The sequence below is a fragment of the Schistocerca serialis genome, chromosome 7 (genome assembly GCF_023864345.2).
Source record: "Schistocerca serialis cubense isolate TAMUIC-IGC-003099 chromosome 7, iqSchSeri2.2, whole genome shotgun sequence".
NCBI classification, from domain to species: Eukaryota; Metazoa; Arthropoda; class Insecta; order Orthoptera; family Acrididae; genus Schistocerca; species Schistocerca serialis.
The window spans coordinates 476847835-476871655 of NC_064644.1; the positions used below are offsets into that span (position 1 = coordinate 476847835).

At 44.4% G+C, this 23821-nt stretch overlaps 1 protein-coding gene across 1 annotated transcript in view; it reads right to left on the minus strand.

Moving 5' to 3' along the window:
• LOC126412386 (polyamine-transporting ATPase 13A3-like) overlaps positions 1–23821 on the minus strand; it is a 419382-nt gene that overhangs the window by 229568 nt on the left and 165993 nt on the right. Inside the window, exon 2 of the mRNA XM_050081962.1 lies at positions 19450–19520. Coding sequence (XP_049937919.1) covers positions 19450–19520 — 71 coding nt within the window. The remainder of the gene's footprint in view (positions 1–19449; positions 19521–23821) is intronic.

The following is a 23821-nucleotide window of genomic DNA, read 5'->3' on the forward strand; positions in this document are numbered from 1 at the left end:
GGCCGAGCGGTTCTAGGCGCTACAGTCTGGAACCGCGCGACCGCTACGGTCGCAGGTTCGAATCCTGCCTCAGGCATGGGTGTGTGTGATGTCCTTAGGTTAGTTAGATTTAAGTAGTTCTAAGTTCTAGGGGACTGATGACCACAGATGTTAAGTCCCATAGTGCTCAGAGCCATTTGAATTAGACCTCTTTCTCGTCGTCGGGAGGAGGTAATTTTAACTAGCATCCGGATAGGGCACTGTCTTTGTAGCCGTTGACATCTTTTAAGTGGCGATCCTCCCCCGCTTTGTCCCCACTGCTCTCAATTGTGGACGGCGAGACACCTTTTACTTGAATGCCCCTATTTTACTCCGTTACGCGCCCATCTTCAGCTGTCGCCTGATATATCTTCCATTTTAGCAGATGACACGCACTCAGCCGATCACGTTCTCAAGTTTATTAATGTCAGTGAGATGACGTCGGTCATTTGAAGCTCTTTTTGGGGAAAACAACCCGCCCTTCTATAGTGGTTTTCTAAGCTTTCCTTCTGTTTTTTAGTTTCCCCACTTTTTGAGTTTCGCTCCCATGCTGCTGATTTCCATTTTTTTTTACCTTTCCATAAGCAACAGACCGGGCGCTAATGACCGTAGCAGCTTTACGCCCTAAAACCATAAAAAAAGCACAGCCTTCCTCTTTCTGCAACGTACGGCATGTTTGTGCTTCGTTGTAGTAGACCTGAATGAATGTATGTAATCTCTGATTTTACGTCACTGTGCCAACTGTACGTTTGTAGCGAAGGAATTGCCAAGACAACCGATGAAATTGGTAGCATTTTGTTTGACTACGTGGAACAAAATAATAAAGAACAAGTTGTGCAGCATCAAGTACTGTTCAGTGTCACATGTCCTGGACAAACGGAAATCACACACTGGTTCTTTCTCTGCGCAATATGGTTCATGAGGAGAATTTCATAACTATAATCCACTGTATTCTTGTACAAGGACAATTCTTTCTGCCTTGTGAGAGGGACTTCGGGCTATTAAGCGGCTCATCAGCATATACAGTGGAAGGATACTGGTTCAAATGGCTCTGAGCACTATGGGACTCAACTGCTGAGGTCATTAGTCCCCTAGAACTTAAAACTAGTTAAACCTAACTAACCTAAGGACATCACAAACATCCATGCCCGAGGGAGGATTCGAACCTGCGACCGTAGCGGTCTTGCGGTTCCAGACTGCAGCGCCTTTAACCGCACGGCCACTTCGGCCGGCTGGAAGGATACTGTGACATTATGAAAAAGAGCAATGTGTCTGAACGTTTTTCCATCAAAGTGGTAAATTTAAATGATACTCATGTTTTTCTGGAAATGGTGGCACAGGCATTAAAAAGACGAGACAACAGGAAGATTTTATCCTTAATGAAAACAAAATTGCTTATCAATTGTGTAAATTGAAGCAGCTTGAATATAAATTAGATGTGAGAGGAAAGATTGTTCCTTTTGAGTATACTGATGAACTGGCATTTTCTGTTTAATGCCATAATATCTCTGAGTCTATCGAAGAGAAAGCATACACCATTGGTAGTGTTCCAATAACGATGAAAAATGACGGATCTGCAAAAACTTGCGCAACATATTCCTGTAGGATACAGTGAGTTTTATGAGACACTTTTCAAATGGCCCATAACATATACAGAAGAAGAGGACAAGAAATGAGAAGAAAAACTGCCCGTAATTATTCCATTCTTATGCTTTCTTTTAAGAATCGTTTTAGTTTTGCTCACTTCCTAAATCTATCGTGTGAAATAATATTATAAAAGTTTCTTCTGACAGCTTTTTGTTTATTTCATTGTAATTTTTGTAGTTCCTATGATTGTAAAAGTCATACTTTGAAAAAATAGCATATGTACATTGTATATAATGCGCATTTATCGCGTGATGTCACACGTCACAGTAGTTTTCCCTTCCGTATTGTGGCAAAATATGTTCGCAAAGCTGCAGAAAAATTTCATGTGCAAACTTTGCGTTTCAAACTACGTATGAAGTTTTTGTGGCTACTGAAAATTTTCACTTTTGAATTATATTATTATCATGTTTACCGTTCTGTGGTTGATGGTGTACACATACACACACACACCTACACAACCACACACACGCAGCACTCAGTTGTGAACATGCGGACGTCTCTGTCCGTTTTCAGTATAGTGCCACAATCTATAGGGAAGCTTTCGGAACTTGGATAAAAATGCTAAGGACCATGGGCTGCGTATACAGAGTTATTTTGGTAAATGGGGAAAAACAGCAGGAAAAGATTCCTGTCAGGATAAGAAGCAAAGAAAGGTCAGCTGGACATACAGCCAGATACGAGTTCCAAGGGTGGTACATACACTCTCTTGAATGTGGAGATAAGAGATGCTTGACAGGGTAGGTTTGAATGACTGAAAAGACACATGACACCAGACATGTTGTGATGTTCTGTGTGTACTAATGTTTTAACTCTACACTCAAGAGGGCAGTGATGTCCAGAACTGCTACTGTCCGTATCACTCACAATGCGTGGAGGCCTTACTACATACGGACTTCCCTCCTCAACGAACCTGTTGCATACAGGATGTATAATAGCATAAACCCATACAGTTGAAAGTACACGATACTAAAAGCAGAAAAGTTTCAGTAAACATACGTCCGCAAACGAACCGTTTGCGGGACAGCTGCGACTTTTTGTTTACCAGCCACCACTGACTTGATTCTGTGTAAACAACGCTTGCCTGTCCGGGGTGTGATCTTCGTTTACATTTTGGACATAAGGAGTTGTAAACGAAATGTTTCTTGCCAAAAATGACCTTTTTCGCGTGCTTTTTACTGCAGGTCCAGAAGGTTTCAATCGCTTACAGAGCGTCAGTTGTGCTGTACAAGTGTTCGTGGACTATGTGGGTATGCATTTCGTGTATGGTAGGGCTAACGGCAATGCACGGAAGGCTGCACGCTTGTACCAAGAAGCACACTCTGCCCGAAAGCATCCCGAGAGTCAAACGTTTACAAGAGCGCGTCAAAGCGTGCGACAAACTGGGAGCTTTGCATTAGCTGCGGGAGGGAGTAGGCCTGCACGAATTACACCTGTGCTTGAAGATGTGGTGCTGGAAACAGTCGAACACTCTCTAGGAATCTCGACAGGATGACTTGCCACACAGCCTTCTGGAATTGTTGGAATGAGCCACTTTAGTGCTTGGAGTATGAAAATGGTTCAAATGGCTCTGAGCACTATGCGACTTAACTTCTGAGGTCATCAGTCGCCTAGAACTTAGGACTAATTAAACCGAACTAACCTAAGGACATCACACACATCCATGCCCGAGGCAGGATTAGAACCTGCGACCGTAGCGGTCGCTCGGTGCCAGACTGTAGCGCCTAGAACTGCACGGCCACTCCGGTCGGCGTATGAAAATGAAATGACCGTTGGCATTGATGGCCGGGAGGTCCCAATCGGGGAAGATGGGCCGCCGAGCTACAAGTCTTATTCCAGGTGATACCACATTGTACTTCTTGTGTGCGTGTGATAATGAGATGACGATAAGGACAACACAACATCCGGTCCAACCCGGCCGGAAAGCCAGGCCCGCTGCATGGTTGGCAAACACGTTGAACTCAGCTAAGCAGGGGGACTGCTTGGACAATAATACGTCGCAATTCAATATACCCGTACCACGTCCAACGAGATCAGTTTCTTTCGTTCTAGAGTAATGTTCTTCCAGTGTATACAACAAGTTATAGACAGCCCTAGGTTTTCGAATAACATTCTATTTATAGATCAAGCAGTTCAATTGTGATGATGTTTTTAACTGTCACAGTTCTCACTTTTAGACTCAGTAACCAACCTACATGCTCTGGAGGAGTCTCCACATCAGCAGCGTTTCTTATGAAATATGTATTTTAGGGGTAGTAGGTGACAGTCTGATTGGGCATACATGTTACCAAGCAAACTCAATGGACGGAATTGCCTTCGGTTTCTGTGGCATCATCTTGCAGGATTGCTTGAGGATGTTACTTTAGAGCAACACCAGAGTGTGCTACATGCGTTATGGAGCACCAGCACATTTCGCTATTATGGTGAGACGACTTCTTACAATCCGATATGGCCAAAGATGGAATGGACGAGGAGGACTTGTACGGTGATCTCCAAGGTCACCTAATCTGAACCCCATGGATTTCTGTCTATAGGGTCACCTTAAAGGTGTATTGCCCGCCACTACAGTTAACAAAGTTAAAGAATCGAAGCAAAAACCTGTCAATGCTTGTCAAGAATTTCGAAATGATCCAGGGATGTAAGAAAGGATTCGAAATTGTCTGCAGCGACGGGTAGAGGTCTGTATCTGGATACAAGGACGATACTTTGGACACGTCCTTTAGCTACAAGTACAGTCACGTAACTGTTGTCACGATCATTCAAAACACCTGCACGTCTACCATAGTATCTCTAACTACTTTTCTTAATGTTGTTATTTATTGTTACATTTTCCTATCTAGGATGACGTTTATACAGATTTAGGTCAGTGGTGGCCAGGAACCACAAAGTCGCCGGTTCGTTTGCGGACCTATGTCTACTGAAACATTTTTGCTTCTGGTATCGAGTACTTTCAACTCCATGCGTTTACCCAACGATACAGCTTGTAGATATAATGCAATCACTGAAACCTGTTCTGTGAAAGATCTTCTACCTCCACCTACAGTTCCGTGTGCATCATTTGGAACGCATTTCCAACCATACGTCCATATGCTCCTTTACCTCCCAGGCATCGTTTCATGTAGTTTGTCCCCATCCATTACTGTCACCCTGTGCAGAGCGCTCTAAGATGTCAAATGGCGCGGCATGGTGTGTGTTTGTAGCTGCAACGGTGCGTCTGTCTCACGAAGATCAAATCATGTCACCGTCTTCTCTGATCAGGACGGTCTGACTAGGTGTTTTCGTCGGCATCACAAACATTGTTTGGAAACAGTATTACATTATTTAGTAATTATTCTGGTTTGAACACAATTTGTATTTAATGGGACGTAGTTACACCAACGAACTTCGTAGAATGTAACAGGCCGGCCGGAGTGGCCAAGCGGTTCTAGGCGCTTCAGTCTGGAACCGCGCGACCGCTACAGTCGCAGGTTCGAATCCTGCCTCCGGCATGGATGTGTGTGATGTCCTTAGGTTAGTTAGGTTTAAGTAGTTCTAAGCTCTAGGGGACTGATGACCTCAGAAGTTAAGTCCCATAGTGCTCAGAGCCACTTGAACCACTTTTATAATGTAATAAAACACTGCCATATGATGTGTAGAAACTATCTTAAATTTTTTTGCATGTCTGTTGTATGGGATAGTCCCTGTTTTTCATTTTCATGACAGTAAATGTTATTTTTTACTAATGTGTAATATTTTTTCCATATTTTCCGTCCCGATAAATCCTCTCTACAAGCAAAAATTTCGCTCTAAGTATCCTTGGTTCATATGTAAACAAGGACCTAGTTAACGTTCGTAGGACACAGGGCACATATGTGTCACCACACCGATTTTCAAAACTGGTCAACTTAAAAAGTTATTGGTGGTAAAAGTGCAATATTTATTATAATAGGAGTCAGTTTTTGATCTTTTATCTGTCAAATACCTTTAAAACGAATTTTAACCATGAATGTTTGATAATATCTTGCATCCTTTTACTATGATTCGTATTTTCAAACAATAAATAAACGTTCATTGTAATAAAAAATGTGTGTGTGAAATCTTATTGGACTTAACTGCTAAGGTCATCAGTCCATAAGCTTACACACTACTTAACCTAAATTATCCTAAGGACAAACACACACACCCATGCCCGAGGGAGGACTCGAACCTCCGCCGGGACCAGGCGCAGGGTCCATGACTGCAGCGCCTTAGACCGCTTTTTTTCTTTTTTTTAAATCTCATTTCTTTCGTTTTCGTACGTTTCATCTGCTCGGTGCGGACGTCGCAAAACACCCGTTTCAGTTCGTCGTTGATCCATTAACTCAGTTTCTTTTTATTGCAAGGGGCAAGCTAATGCTCTGACCGAACACGCTGAGTTACCGTGCCGGTAGACCGCTCTTCTAATCCCGGATGGCCATTGTAATCATTAAACCTTTACAAATAAGGCAGCTCATAGAAAAAAAGTGAAACTATCTTAATACAAGACAGTAAACTATTTATTTTATTCCTGAATAATATGAGGTATGAACACACAGATTTTACATCTGATTGATTTCAGTCATACTTCACACTATCTATATTTATTTTTGCTACATCGCGGCCTAACAGTTCGACAGAGCAATCTTCATGATTGCAGTGATAATATTGCGTACACTGTCCGTTTTCCACGCATTTGCAGTCAGGAAAACTCCCTGTGTAGAATAGGCCCTCGGCGTCATCGTCATCATCGGTGTCTGAATCACCGCTCTCATCAAGTCGGACATCGGAATCTGAGTCACTAGACTAGAGAAGAAATTTATACTTTCAGAAGATACCACAATTCTACACTCCTGGAAATTGAAATAAGAACACCGTGAATTCATTGTCCCAGGAAGGGGAAACTTTATTGACACATTCCTGGGGTCAGATACATCACATGATCACACTGACAGAACCACAGGCACATAGACACAGGCAACAGAGCATCCACAATGTCGGCACTAGTACAGTGCACATCCACCTTTTGCAGCAATGCAGGCTGCTATTCTCCCATGGAGACGATCGTAGAGATGCTGGATGTAGTCCTGTGGAACGGTTTGCCATGCCATTTCCTCCTGGCGCCTCAGTTGGACCAGCGTTCGTGCTGGACGTGCAGACCGCGTGAGACGACGCTTCATCCAGTCCCAAACATGCTCAATGGGGGACAGATCCGGAGATCTTGCTGGCCAGGGTAGTTGACTTACACCTTCTAGAGCATGTTGGGTGGCACGGGATACATGCGGACGTGCATTGTCCTGTTGGAACAGCAAGTTCCCTTGCCGGTCTAGGAATGGTAGAACGATGGGTTCGATGACGGTTTGGATGTACCGTGCACTATTCAGTGTCCTCTCGACGATCACCAGTGGTGTACGGCCAGTGTAGGAGATCGCCCCCCACACCATGATGCCGGGTGTTGGCCCTATGTGCCTCGGTCGTATGCAGTCCTGATTGTGGCGCTCACCTGCACGGCGCCAAACACGCATACGACCATCATTGGCACCAAGGCAGAAGCGACTCTCATCGCTGAAGACGACACGTCTCCATTCGTCCCTCCATTCACGCCTGTCGCAACACCACTGGAGGCGGGCTGCACGATGTTGGGGCGTGAGTGGAAGACGGCCTAACGGTGTGCGGGGACCGTAGCCCAGCTTCATGGAGACGGTTGCGAATGGTCCTCGCCGATACCCCAGGAGCAACAGTGTCCCTAATTTGCTGGGAAGTGACGGTGCGGTCCCCTACGGCACTGCGTAGGATCCTACGGTCTTGGCGTGCATCCGTGCGTTGCTGCGGTCCGGTGCCAGGTCGACGGGCACGTGCACCTTCCGCCGACCACTGGCGACAACATCGATGTACTGTGGAGACCTCACGCCCCACGTGTTGAGCAATTCGGCGGTACGTCCACCCGGCCTCCCGCATGCCCACTATACGCCCTCGCTCAAAGTCCGTCAACTGCACATACGGTTCACGTCCACGCTGCCGCGGCATGCTACCAGTGTTAAAGACTGCGATGGAGCTCCGTATGCCACGTCAAACTGGCTGACACTGACGGCGGCGGTGCACAAATGCTGCGCAGCTAGCGCCATTCGACGGCCAACACCGCGGTTCCTGGTGTGTCCGCTGTGCCGTGCGTGTGATCATTGCTTGTACAGCCCTCTCGCAGTGTCCGGAGCAAGTATGGTGGGTCTGACACACCGGTGTCAATGTGTTCTTTTTTCCATTTCCAGGAGTGTATTTTGCAAATAAGGGAAGACAGAACACACATAAAAACTACGAACATTTTTCTCAAGGACCTATTTTGGAAACTGCACAGAGCTGAACCACCAGAGCTTCCCAGAAAGTGGGCCTACGTTTCTCGCGGTTCCAACAGATTTCAGGCCATACACTTCTCAGATACGAGTGCAGAATGTGGCTGCCACAAGAGACAGCTATCCCTCCAGGGTCGTCCGCCGTGTCGCAATAGTAGCGCCGAAAATGATTGCTGGTGACTGTAGGTGTGTGATAAAGTTCGGCGTTCAGAAAGTTAGCTCTGTATACACAGTAAGGAATGGAAGTCACGAGCAGGCAGATGATGTATTCCACAATGAATTTTCACTGCGTAGCGAAGTTTGCGCTGTTATGAAACTTCATGGAAGAGTACAACTATGTGCCTGCCTAGGACTCGAAGCCAGAACCTGAGCTTTCTCAGCAAATGCTTTTACCAAGTGAGTTATTCAACATAATTTTAGTCAACGATACGGGGGTACTGAGAATACTTCTACGGTACTGGAAGTAGCCACTGAGAACGAAAACTGTACGGTAGGAGCACTGACCGCGATAGGCTCTGAGCACTATGGGACTCAACTTCTGAGGTCATTAGTCCCCTAGAACTTAAAACTAGTTAAACCTAACTAACCTAAGGACATCACAAACATCCATGCCCGAGGGAGGATTCGAACCTGCGACCGTAGCGGTCTTGCGGTTCCAGACTGCAGCGCCTTTAACCGCACGGCCACTTCGGCCGGCTGGAAGGATACTGTGACATTATGAAAAAGAGCAATGTGTCTGAACGTTTTTCCATCAAAGTGGTAAATTTAAATGATACTCATGTTTTTCTGGAAATGGTGGCACAGGCATTAAAAAGACGAGACAACAGGAAGATTTTATCCTTAATGAAAACAAAATTGCTTATCAATTGTGTAAATTGAAGCAGCTTGAATATAAATTAGATGTGAGAGGAAAGATTGTTCCTTTTGAGTATACTGATGAACTGGCATTTTCTGTTTAATGCCATAATATCTCTGAGTCTATCGAAGAGAAAGCATACACCATTGGTAGTGTTCCAATAACGATGAAAAATGACGGATCTGCAAAAACTTGCGCAACATATTCCTGTAGGATACAGTGAGTTTTATGAGACACTTTTCAAATGGCCCATAACATATACAGAAGAAGAGGACAAGAAATGAGAAGAAAAACTGCCCGTAATTATTCCATTCTTATGCTTTCTTTTAAGAATCGTTTTAGTTTTGCTCACTTCCTAAATCTATCGTGTGAAATAATATTATAAAAGTTTCTTCTGACAGCTTTTTGTTTATTTCATTGTAATTTTTGTAGTTCCTATGATTGTAAAAGTCATACTTTGAAAAAATAGCATATGTACATTGTATATAATGCGCATTTATCGCGTGATGTCACACGTCACAGTAGTTTTCCCTTCCGTATTGTGGCAAAATATGTTCGCAAAGCTGCAGAAAAATTTCATGTGCAAACTTTGCGTTTCAAACTACGTATGAAGTTTTTGTGGCTACTGAAAATTTTCACTTTTGAATTATATTATTATCATGTTTACCGTTCTGTGGTTGATGGTGTACACATACACACACACACCTACACAACCACACACACGCAGCACTCAGTTGTGAACATGCGGACGTCTCTGTCCGTTTTCAGTATAGTGCCACAATCTATAGGGAAGCTTTCGGAACTTGGATAAAAATGCTAAGGACCATGGGCTGCGTATACAGAGTTATTTTGGTAAATGGGGAAAAACAGCAGGAAAAGATTCCTGTCAGGATAAGAAGCAAAGAAAGGTCAGCTGGACATACAGCCAGATACGAGTTCCAAGGGTGGTACATACACTCTCTTGAATGTGGAGATAAGAGATGCTTGACAGGGTAGGTTTGAATGACTGAAAAGACACATGACACCAGACATGTTGTGATGTTCTGTGTGTACTAATGTTTTAACTCTACACTCAAGAGGGCAGTGATGTCCAGAACTGCTACTGTCCGTATCACTCACAATGCGTGGAGGCCTTACTACATACGGACTTCCCTCCTCAACGAACCTGTTGCATACAGGATGTATAATAGCATAAACCCATACAGTTGAAAGTACACGATACTAAAAGCAGAAAAGTTTCAGTAAACATACGTCCGCAAACGAACCGTTTGCGGGACAGCTGCGACTTTTTGTTTACCAGCCACCACTGACTTGATTCTGTGTAAACAACGCTTGCCTGTCCGGGGTGTGATCTTCGTTTACATTTTGGACATAAGGAGTTGTAAACGAAATGTTTCTTGCCAAAAATGACCTTTTTCGCGTGCTTTTTACTGCAGGTCCAGAAGGTTTCAATCGCTTACAGAGCGTCAGTTGTGCTGTACAAGTGTTCGTGGACTATGTGGGTATGCATTTCGTGTATGGTAGGGCTAACGGCAATGCACGGAAGGCTGCACGCTTGTACCAAGAAGCACACTCTGCCCGAAAGCATCCCGAGAGTCAAACGTTTACAAGAGCGCGTCAAAGCGTGCGACAAACTGGGAGCTTTGCATTAGCTGCGGGAGGGAGTAGGCCTGCACGAATTACACCTGTGCTTGAAGATGTGGTGCTGGAAACAGTCGAACACTCTCTAGGAATCTCGACAGGATGACTTGCCACACAGCCTTCTGGAATTGTTGGAATGAGCCACTTTAGTGCTTGGAGTATGAAAATGGTTCAAATGGCTCTGAGCACTATGCGACTTAACTTCTGAGGTCATCAGTCGCCTAGAACTTAGGACTAATTAAACCGAACTAACCTAAGGACATCACACACATCCATGCCCGAGGCAGGATTAGAACCTGCGACCGTAGCGGTCGCTCGGTGCCAGACTGTAGCGCCTAGAACTGCACGGCCACTCCGGTCGGCGTATGAAAATGAAATGACCGTTGGCATTGATGGCCGGGAGGTCCCAATCGGGGAAGATGGGCCGCCGAGCTACAAGTCTTATTCCAGGTGATACCACATTGTACTTCTTGTGTGCGTGTGATAATGAGATGACGATAAGGACAACACAACATCCGGTCCAACCCGGCCGGAAAGCCAGGCCCGCTGCATGGTTGGCAAACACGTTGAACTCAGCTAAGCAGGGGGACTGCTTGGACAATAATACGTCGCAATTCAATATACCCGTACCACGTCCAACGAGATCAGTTTCTTTCGTTCTAGAGTAATGTTCTTCCAGTGTATACAACAAGTTATAGACAGCCCTAGGTTTTCGAATAACATTCTATTTATAGATCAAGCAGTTCAATTGTGATGATGTTTTTAACTGTCACAGTTCTCACTTTTAGACTCAGTAACCAACCTACATGCTCTGGAGGAGTCTCCACATCAGCAGCGTTTCTTATGAAATATGTATTTTAGGGGTAGTAGGTGACAGTCTGATTGGGCATACATGTTACCAAGCAAACTCAATGGACGGAATTGCCTTCGGTTTCTGTGGCATCATCTTGCAGGATTGCTTGAGGATGTTACTTTAGAGCAACACCAGAGTGTGCTACATGCGTTATGGAGCACCAGCACATTTCGCTATTATGGTGAGACGACTTCTTACAATCCGATATGGCCAAAGATGGAATGGACGAGGAGGACTTGTACGGTGATCTCCAAGGTCACCTAATCTGAACCCCATGGATTTCTGTCTATAGGGTCACCTTAAAGGTGTATTGCCCGCCACTACAGTTAACAAAGTTAAAGAATCGAAGCAAAAACCTGTCAATGCTTGTCAAGAATTTCGAAATGATCCAGGGATGTAAGAAAGGATTCGAAATTGTCTGCAGCGACGGGTAGAGGTCTGTATCTGGATACAAGGACGATACTTTGGACACGTCCTTTAGCTACAAGTACAGTCACGTAACTGTTGTCACGATCATTCAAAACACCTGCACGTCTACCATAGTATCTCTAACTACTTTTCTTAATGTTGTTATTTATTGTTACATTTTCCTATCTAGGATGACGTTTATACAGATTTAGGTCAGTGGTGGCCAGGAACCACAAAGTCGCCGGTTCGTTTGCGGACCTATGTCTACTGAAACATTTTTGCTTCTGGTATCGAGTACTTTCAACTCCATGCGTTTACCCAACGATACAGCTTGTAGATATAATGCAATCACTGAAACCTGTTCTGTGAAAGATCTTCTACCTCCACCTACAGTTCCGTGTGCATCATTTGGAACGCATTTCCAACCATACGTCCATATGCTCCTTTACCTCCCAGGCATCGTTTCATGTAGTTTGTCCCCATCCATTACTGTCACCCTGTGCAGAGCGCTCTAAGATGTCAAATGGCGCGGCATGGTGTGTGTTTGTAGCTGCAACGGTGCGTCTGTCTCACGAAGATCAAATCATGTCACCGTCTTCTCTGATCAGGACGGTCTGACTAGGTGTTTTCGTCGGCATCACAAACATTGTTTGGAAACAGTATTACATTATTTAGTAATTATTCTGGTTTGAACACAATTTGTATTTAATGGGACGTAGTTACACCAACGAACTTCGTAGAATGTAACAGGCCGGCCGGAGTGGCCAAGCGGTTCTAGGCGCTTCAGTCTGGAACCGCGCGACCGCTACAGTCGCAGGTTCGAATCCTGCCTCCGGCATGGATGTGTGTGATGTCCTTAGGTTAGTTAGGTTTAAGTAGTTCTAAGCTCTAGGGGACTGATGACCTCAGAAGTTAAGTCCCATAGTGCTCAGAGCCACTTGAACCACTTTTATAATGTAATAAAACACTGCCATATGATGTGTAGAAACTATCTTAAATTTTTTTGCATGTCTGTTGTATGGGATAGTCCCTGTTTTTCATTTTCATGACAGTAAATGTTATTTTTTACTAATGTGTAATATTTTTTCCATATTTTCCGTCCCGATAAATCCTCTCTACAAGCAAAAATTTCGCTCTAAGTATCCTTGGTTCATATGTAAACAAGGACCTAGTTAACGTTCGTAGGACACAGGGCACATATGTGTCACCACACCGATTTTCAAAACTGGTCAACTTAAAAAGTTATTGGTGGTAAAAGTGCAATATTTATTATAATAGGAGTCAGTTTTTGATCTTTTATCTGTCAAATACCTTTAAAACGAATTTTAACCATGAATGTTTGATAATATCTTGCATCCTTTTACTATGATTCGTATTTTCAAACAATAAATAAACGTTCATTGTAATAAAAAATGTGTGTGTGAAATCTTATTGGACTTAACTGCTAAGGTCATCAGTCCATAAGCTTACACACTACTTAACCTAAATTATCCTAAGGACAAACACACACACCCATGCCCGAGGGAGGACTCGAACCTCCGCCGGGACCAGGCGCAGGGTCCATGACTGCAGCGCCTTAGACCGCTTTTTTTCTTTTTTTTAAATCTCATTTCTTTCGTTTTCGTACGTTTCATCTGCTCGGTGCGGACGTCGCAAAACACCCGTTTCAGTTCGTCGTTGATCCATTAACTCAGTTTCTTTTTATTGCAGGGGGCAAGCTAATGCTCTGACCGAACACGCTGAGTTACCGTGCCGGTAGACCGCTCTTCTAATCCCGGATGGCCATTGTAATCATTAAACCTTTACAAATAAGGCAGCTCATAGAAAAAAAGTGAAACTATCTTAATACAAGACAGTAAACTATTTATTTTATTCCTGAATAATATGAGGTATGAACACACAGATTTTACATCTGATTGATTTCAGTCATACTTCACACTATCTATATTTATTTTTGCTACATCGCGGCCTAACAGTTCGACAGAGCAATCTTCATGATTGCAGTGATAATATTGCGTACACTGTCCGTTTTCCACGCATTTGCAGTCAGGAAAACTCCCTGTGTAGAATAGGCCCTCGGCGTCATCGTCATCATCGGTGTCTGAATCACCGCTCTCATCAAGTCGGACATCGGAATCTGAGTCACTAGACTAGAGAAGAAATTTATACTTTCAGAAGATACCACAATTCTACACTCCTGGAAATTGAAATAAGAACACCGTGAATTCATTGTCCCAGGAAGGGGAAACTTTATTGACACATTCCTGGGGTCAGATACATCACATGATCACACTGACAGAACCACAGGCACATAGACACAGGCAACAGAGCATCCACAATGTCGGCACTAGTACAGTGCACATCCACCTTTTGCAGCAATGCAGGCTGCTATTCTCCCATGGAGACGATCGTAGAGATGCTGGATGTAGTCCTGTGGAACGGTTTGCCATGCCATTTCCTCCTGGCGCCTCAGTTGGACCAGCGTTCGTGCTGGACGTGCAGACCGCGTGAGACGACGCTTCATCCAGTCCCAAACATGCTCAATGGGGGACAGATCCGGAGATCTTGCTGGCCAGGGTAGTTGACTTACACCTTCTAGAGCATGTTGGGTGGCACGGGATACATGCGGACGTGCATTGTCCTGTTGGAACAGCAAGTTCCCTTGCCGGTCTAGGAATGGTAGAACGATGGGTTCGATGACGGTTTGGATGTACCGTGCACTATTCAGTGTCCTCTCGACGATCACCAGTGGTGTACGGCCAGTGTAGGAGATCGCCCCCCACACCATGATGCCGGGTGTTGGCCCTATGTGCCTCGGTCGTATGCAGTCCTGATTGTGGCGCTCACCTGCACGGCGCCAAACACGCATACGACCATCATTGGCACCAAGGCAGAAGCGACTCTCATCGCTGAAGACGACACGTCTCCATTCGTCCCTCCATTCACGCCTGTCGCAACACCACTGGAGGCGGGCTGCACGATGTTGGGGCGTGAGTGGAAGACGGCCTAACGGTGTGCGGGGACCGTAGCCCAGCTTCATGGAGACGGTTGCGAATGGTCCTCGCCGATACCCCAGGAGCAACAGTGTCCCTAATTTGCTGGGAAGTGACGGTGCGGTCCCCTACGGCACTGCGTAGGATCCTACGGTCTTGGCGTGCATCCGTGCGTTGCTGCGGTCCGGTGCCAGGTCGACGGGCACGTGCACCTTCCGCCGACCACTGGCGACAACATCGATGTACTGTGGAGACCTCACGCCCCACGTGTTGAGCAATTCGGCGGTACGTCCACCCGGCCTCCCGCATGCCCACTATACGCCCTCGCTCAAAGTCCGTCAACTGCACATACGGTTCACGTCCACGCTGCCGCGGCATGCTACCAGTGTTAAAGACTGCGATGGAGCTCCGTATGCCACGTCAAACTGGCTGACACTGACGGCGGCGGTGCACAAATGCTGCGCAGCTAGCGCCATTCGACGGCCAACACCGCGGTTCCTGGTGTGTCCGCTGTGCCGTGCGTGTGATCATTGCTTGTACAGCCCTCTCGCAGTGTCCGGAGCAAGTATGGTGGGTCTGACACACCGGTGTCAATGTGTTCTTTTTTCCATTTCCAGGAGTGTATTTTGCAAATAAGGGAAGACAGAACACACATAAAAACTACGAACATTTTTCTCAAGGACCTATTTTGGAAACTGCACAGAGCTGAACCACCAGAGCTTCCCAGAAAGTGGGCCTACGTTTCTCGCGGTTCCAACAGATTTCAGGCCATACACTTCTCAGATACGAGTGCAGAATGTGGCTGCCACAAGAGACAGCTATCCCTCCAGGGTCGTCCGCCGTGTCGCAATAGTAGCGCCGAAAATGATTGCTGGTGACTGTAGGTGTGTGATAAAGTTCGGCGTTCAGAAAGTTAGCTCTGTATACACAGTAAGGAATGGAAGTCACGAGCAGGCAGATGATGTATTCCACAATGAATTTTCACTGCGTAGCGAAGTTTGCGCTGTTATGAAACTTCATGGAAGAGTACAACTATGTGCCTGCCTAGGACTCGAAGCCAGAACCTGAGCTTTCTCAGCAAATGCTTTTACCAAGTGAGTTATTCAACATAATTTTAGTCAACGATACGGGGGTACTGAGAATACTTCTACGGTACTGGAAGTAGCCACTGAGAACGAAAACTGTACGGTAGGAGCACTGACCGCGATAGGCTCTGAGCACTATGGGACTCAACTTCTGAGGTCATTAGTCCCCTAGAACTTAGAACTACTTAAACCTAACTAACCTAAGGACATCACAAACATCCATGCCCGAGGCAGGATTCGAACCTGCGACCGTTGCGGTTTCGCGGTTCCAGACTGAAGCACCTAGAACCGCACGGCCAGCAACATTATCGCTCAGGCATATATTTTTAATGTGAAAGGAGGTTTCAGTACAGAGAACACTCTGCTACAGAATGCAAGATTCATTTTGGAAACTGAAATAGGATGCTTACCAGTTGCTAATGCCATAGTGATTATGCCAGATAACAAAGACAACTTACAGAGAACAAAATTTAAACTGCAAACAATATACCAGGACTTCCACCTCTGTAGAAGACTAAGTTCGTGGCTGGCACTCCAAAAAGACCCATCATAAATAGGATCGCCTCAGACAATTCAGACATAAAGAAAAGTTTACAGTTTTAGTACCAAGTTAATTGACATAGGTAACTAGATAGACCTAGACAGTCAGAAAATGTAAGACAAATCATCCACTCCACATTGTCGCACTGAATTAGTCCGCACCTGCTGACACGTAAACAAATGAACAGATTTACAAGGAATGCTGTTGTTGCGCCTTCCCGGGCAATTTGTGTCAGTGATGTCACAGAACTGCACGGAAGTGCTGACGTTTACTACGCCACAAAAAGGGTACTGAGCACTTGTAGTGCCACTTAAAAACTTGAATATTTCTTACAGTATTTGTACAGTTTTCTTCTGCAACCTCACAGATACTTATGAATAACCCCACATATACACTGAAGTGACAGCAGTCATGGGATACGTCCTAATATTGTGTCGGACCTTCCTTTGTACAGATGAGTTCAGCAATTCGACGTGGCATAGACCCAACACGTCTTTGGAAGTCCCCTGCAGAAATATTGAGCCATTCTGGCTCTATAACCGTCCATAATTGCGAAAGTGTAGCCGGTGCACGATTTTGTGCACGAACTGGCCTCTCGATTATGTCCCATGAATGTTCGACTGGATTCATGTGGGGCGACCTTGGTGGCCAAATCATTCGCTCGAATTGTCCAGAACGTTCTTCAAACCAACCGCAATTAAGACCCGGTGACATGGCGTATTGTCATCCATAAAAATTCCATTGCTATTTGGGTACATGACGTCCATGAATGACAGAAAAAGGTCTACAAATAGCTGAACATGGTCAGAGGACTCACTCCATTCCATGCAAACACATCATCAAGAGACCACCACCAGCTTGCACAGTGCCTTGTTGACAACTTGGGTCCATGGCTTTGTGGTGTCTGCTCCACAATCGAACCCTACCACACCTCTTAGCAACTGACATCGAGGCTCATCTGACCAGGCCATGGTTTTCCAGTCATCTATGGTTTAACCGATATGGTAACGAGTCCAGGAGAGGCGCTGCAGACAATGTCGTGCCGTCAGCAGACTTGTCTGCTACCATAGCCAATTAACGCGAAATTCCGCCGCGCTGTCTTAACGGACACCTTCGTCCTATGTTCCATACTGATTTCTGCGTTTATTTCACGCAGTGTTGCTTGTCTGTTAGCACTGACAACGCAATCGCCTCTGTTCTCGGTCGTTAAGTGAAGGCCGTCCGCCACTGTATTCTTCCTGAAAAGAGGTAACGCCTTAGATTTGATATTATACGGAATTCCCTAACGATTCCAAAAAAAAAAAAAAAAAAAAAAAAAATGTATATATATATATATATATATATATATATATATATATATATATATATCCATGCGTCAAGTTACAACTATCATTCCGTTTTCAGCGTCTATTATTTCACTTCTTGCGGCCATAATTGCGTCGAAAACCTTTTCACATGAATCACCTGAGCACAAATTACAGCTCCGCCAATACTCTGTGCCCTTTTGTACCTTCTGTGCACGATACTACCGCCATCTGTATGTGTGCATATCGCTATCGCATGACTTTTGTCACCTCAGTGTCCATAAATAGCTGATGAAATATCTGTACACAGTTAGAACCCCAGAAGGAATACCAGAAGAGTGAACAACGCGAGACGTAAGATTAAAGCTTTGCAAAGTGATGGCGATCCTGCCACTTATTTATGTTAGTGAAAATTGTATGATAACGAAAAAAGACACAACAGGAACCCAGCCTTAAGAGAATAATTTTTTAAGTCGGAGGACTTACGTTAAGTGATAAGCTGCGAAACAAAAGCATATAAGAAAATTTTTAAGTCACCTTGAATAACAAATAAGAGAGGAAATAGGTGGAAAAGTAAGTCAAGGTTCCGAGTTCGAAACGCTGTTAAGTACACAGTTTTTAATCTCCAGGAGATTTCAGTCTGTTGATGTGTTTCTGTTAATAGTTCTCCCTTTGCTAGTTATTATTTTCCAGCGTCGAATGTCAAATTATGTGATACTTAATGTCTGTGATTGTCCACTCCTTTGTTGTGTACTTTCATTAGGTATCGTTTCTGTGGATAAGCCCAACTAAGTTTCAGTCAAAATCTTAAAGCTATTTCTACCACTTACGAACATTCCCCGTATCCACTCCTTGGAGTTTCTCCAAACCTCCCTTCCCGCTCCCTAATCCACTTCGCCATTAGTCAGTATGGTCCCTTTTAATTCACAAACTGTACCTGTTTCTGTTACGCTATAGATATACATCTTGGTATGGATGCTTGTAAGTTTATGTGACTTAATCTTATCTGAACATAATTTCATGTCATTTACTATATATTTACATGTTTTGTTATTTCTGTCTTGTGACTGTAATCACACAACCTTTGTTACATTTACATATTACTTATTGGTCCTTTTGTCCAAGAATTAAGCAAATTTTGACGTGATGTGTTGGTCAAATTGGAACGGTAGTCTTTTTGTTCTTTCTTATCATTCCATACAATCTGTATTCTTTACCTCTATATCAGGTATTTGTTTGCTACTTTAAAACAGTCTTATTTAATGTTTGAACCTACTTTGGTTACAAATCTTGTTGTAACTACACATGTTTTGTTCACAAAAAATGGCTACTACGATTTTTATTGTTATTTACTGTCCAAAGACATAGTTTTTCAGTGTGTTAAAAATCGATATCATCCTTGACATGATTATCGTTTCCGAATAAAGCATCAGCATTTTTCTGTTCGAAGACAACGTATAAACAAAAATGATGTTGTAGTATATCCAGAATTGTTTGTTTCATGTTTAAACAAGACGCCTTCGCCTATTACCGTCATACTGTGTGTCCAGTTGCACAAGCAAAACCCCATGTCAGTTGGGAACGTTAATAAAATGTTCTATGTCTAGCTCCACTCTGAAGTCACTCGGTCCTCTAACATTACGTCTCTATAGATTCGAAGTAACTCCAACAGTTTTTAGCTACTGACTACGTCTGTATTTGAAATGTTTGAGGTTTCCAAAGCCTTAATACAACTAATTTTAGAGAGTTTAACGAATTCGCTCACCATCTGTTCCTCTTCCCCTTCATTGATGAGGTCCACTTTCTTCTCATTCTTTCCTGGTTTGAAGGATGCATCTGAAACAGAAAAGAAAAAAAAATAAATTCACAAAATTTAGAAAATATGAAGTAGCGTTACAAAATAGTAAATGTGTACGATGCATTCAGCATTCAGTTTACAACTCGTTACGAATTCTTTAATTTTGGACAAAGCAACTAAGGCGACAGAAAATTAAGTAAGTAATGGAACTACATTTTCCTTGTGGCACATGAATCTCAGCTTTATCATCGATAAGGGTAGAAGCTGAAGCAATAGATTTAAATTTGTGGTATGACTAGACCTTGAACACCTGCTTACTAGGTAGATGTGCTAACCACCACCCCAGTGTAGCACTGCAGCCACCTCAGCTGCATGGAAAATTGTAGTCCAATGCCCTCATATGTCTCCAATAAAATTTGGGTCATCAGATCAATAGATTATATACACATACGGTACAGGTAGGATTTTCCAATTACATACGAAGCTGGCGCACGTTTCCAGTGTCAGACAGCTTCGGCAGTACCGACGATTTAAGAAGTGGAAAGTGGGATGAAGGTCTGAATTGAAGTGTATTAGGGATGGGACTGGATGAGGATAGCTACAGTGGTACGATCATGTTGTGGTTAGCACATCTGTTTAGTATGCAGGAGATCTGGGTTCAAGTCCTGTCTAAGGCACAAATTTTAATTCATTGCTTCAGCTTGTATCCTTATCTTAAGTAATGTCTGGTCTCCTTAAGTGTTTGTGTAATTCAGGAGATAAATCAGAAACACAGATAGTGACATTCCAAAAGTAATGTCAGGGGAAGCTATCTGACCTATGAAGACAGAAAAAGGGAAAAGGCGGGTGTTCGAGCAGAAATGATTTAAGTTGGAGTAAAATTTATGTAAAATGAACTTGTGAAATTATTTAAAGAATAAATGCAAAAAAAGTTACTTGAGTTTGGATCATATTGTAATTATTTTGCTTCACATTAGATAAAAAATATTGGAAAGTACAGACCTCCCAGCCTCCTATACGAAATGTGTAAGATATTGAAAACGTTGGGTTTCCAGGGGACGTTTTGATTCAACACGATAGCGCTCTGCCTCACAGTTTGAGGACCTCTGAACGAATCACTAAACAGAGACGGACAGTGGTATCCCATCCACATTGCAGCTCGGTCTTAGCCCCTTCCAGCTTGTACTTATTTGGGCCAGTAAAGTAGTAGTTTCGTGACCACAGAAAGGTCTGGTACCGACAGGACATTCACACCGTTGTGTCTTGCTGGTGTAAGGACGTAGAAGTGGACAGAAATTAGACGGAAAAATAGGATACGTGGTCAAAATATCATTCTTTCATGCACAATTTTCATTGCGTGGAATAAATAATTTTCGAAGAAAAAACATTTGATGCATTACTTTCGGGGCCTCCATCATAGTCTTATAATATATGTTCAAATGTGCTTTAAAATTTGCTGTATTACGTTATTCCAGACTCATGATAAACATGCAGATACATGTACAGGGTCATTTTTTCCACCGTGTACAAACTCTAGGGATTGGTCGATGATAGGATACGGAAAAAAGGTCTAATGAATGAATTTACGTCCGAAAATGCATAGTTTCGATGCTAGAGACCATTTATACAATCATACTTTGTTGAAGAGGCTGCGGTCTAATACTCTCTGCAAAATGTTCAAATGTGCGTGAAATCTTATGGGACTTAACTGCTAAGGTCTTCAGTCCCTAATCTTACACACTACTTAACCTAAATTATCCTAAGGACAAACACACACACCCACGCCCGAGGGAGGACTCGAACCTCCGCCGGGACCAGCCGCACAGTCCATGACTACAGCGCCTGAGACCGCTCGGCTAACCCCGCGCGGCTACTCTCTGCACCATGCAGCCACAGTTACAGTATGCGGTGTCCTCCTAGAGGGTGGCAGTGCTCCTCATACCTCATGCCATAGCGCCCCCTTGTGGCATAGTCATTGGTAATGTTGTGTCCGATTCACTTCTCTTGCTAACTTACCTTGTAGTGGATGTGATAAAGCGATGTACACGATGGTTTCGGATTCGAACCGAGAGCTTGCCTACATGGTGTTTACTTACGGAATGGCTAATGGCAACTGGCGGCGGGCAGCAAGGTTGTCTCAGGAGACCTATCCTCGCCGACAACAATCACAGAATTCAAGTTTTGCAACAGTGTTTCGCTGTTTGTCTGAGACAGGGTCCTTTCAGGAAGCGGCAAGTCATGAAGAACGTACCCGAAATATTCGGACACTAGACTTGAAGGAAACTGTGATTAACACTGGGGAAGGCGACCGCCATGTCAGTACCAGGCAGTTGGCCCGCCAGTACAGGGTAAGCCAGACGATTATGTGGAACATTCTCCGTGACATTTGCTACTACCCTCATCACCTACAGCGTGTGCAGGGCTTACTACCAGAGGTGTACATGTCCCGCTTTTAACCCGCCCATGCTTGCCCGGTGGCCAGGTGGGCAGGCCGCCGCGCGTTGTCAACAGAACGGGCAGGCTGCTTCACTCCCAGCCAAGCCAAGCAGAACCCAACCCGGGCAGGCTGCGGGAAACTTGCTTGCCTGCCCATATTACTGCTGAGCTGCGCTACGCAGCCGTTTAGTCTGCGCGCTTCATTGTCGTACTATGAACGTTAATTAAAAGTTTTTATTTTACCTGAGCACCAAAAGACAAACCCTAACATTATATATATATTAATTTCAGGTCAAAAAATATTCGGTTTTATTTGTACATTCTTCCTTTACGCGTATATTTCGGGCTTATTATCTATATAAATAAAAATGAATTGCCAAATGCGTTGATAAGCGTAAAACTCGAGAACGGCTGGACCAATTCGACAATTTTTTTTTTTGCTGTGTTCGTAATTCTCAGGACAAAGTTTTTATGGAATAAAATTTTTCGAAAATCGACCGAAAATTTGGAAAATTTTAGAAAAACTGAAAGTGTGTTTTCATTGTGTCCGTGTGTTTGTATTGCATACAATCTTGATGGAATTTTGTACACTATACCTTGAAACCAAGAGGAAGGTCACAGTCTACTTAAAATTTCGTAGGGTGCATGGCAGAGGTTACTTTACCTAACGGAATTCGACAAATTGTACGTTTTTATTCCGATCTTGATGAAATTTGGCATACTTGATATTCAAAGCAGGATGAAGGGCGCTGTCTGCTTAAAATTCTGAATGGTACATGGCGGAGGGTACTTTACTTACACACTTCTACACCAACCTACAGTTTTATTCCGATTTTGAAGAAATTTTGCACACTTGACCATCAAGAGGAACATTACTGTCTACATAATATTTCGGACAGTGCATGGAAAAGAGTATCTTACAAAAGATTTTGACATCGTTTGCGGGTTACCATGAAATCCTTCTCCCTCTATACTGCTAAATGGTCTCAGGTCCTTAGCACACATTTCGACGCCATTTTCGGCCACTAAATCTTTGTCCTCTTTCAAGAAATTTCCGGAGTGAGGGAACTGCTTGTCAAATTTGCACACATGTCGTAACATACTTGAGACTCTAGTCACGGTAGCTTGACAGCGCAACCTGTTGTCAGGCGCAGCAAGCTGAGCGGGTCCCGTGAAGCTTGGCAGGCCTGCGGGAACCCAGGTAGCCCGGGCTTGCGGGAGCCCAAGTCGGTCGCATTACCCACTATGCCTCAGTACATGCGTACTCTTGTGTTTACGTCGCGGCAGGCTGACCTGCATGAATGGTTGCAGAGGAGCTAGGGGCAAGCAGGCTGCAATGGGAATTTGTACACCTCTGCTTACTACCGGCAGACTTTCCACACCAGGAGCAGTTTTGTCACTGGTTTCTTCTACAGGCAACCGCGATTCTGGGATTTGTGTCATCCTTCCTGTTCACAAATGAGGCCATCTTTCCGCGGAGTGGTACGTTCAGCTTTCATAACAGTCATCTGTGGGCTAGTAGCTAGTATGCAGAACCCCCATGGTATGATAACAGCGAATCATCGGTGCAGGCGGAATGTGTGGCTCAGGATTACTGGCGGCCGTATTTTCGGACCAGTTCCACGTCGCCTCACAGGCCGGAACTATCGGCGTTTCTTGCCTCCCCTGCTGGAAGAAGTGTCAGTGATGATTCGAAGGGTTATGTGGCTGCTGCATGATGGTGCTCCAGCCCACTTCGCCGTTAACGTCCGGACGCATCTCCATCGTGCCTTGTGTGTTCGTTGGATCGGACAAGGGGGTCCAGTTGCATGGCCTGCTCGTTGACCGGATTTCAACCCCCCCCCTTCCCCCCTCCACCCCCTCCAGAGGTTTCAGTCCTCCTTCGGGCATGGGTGTGGTGCTC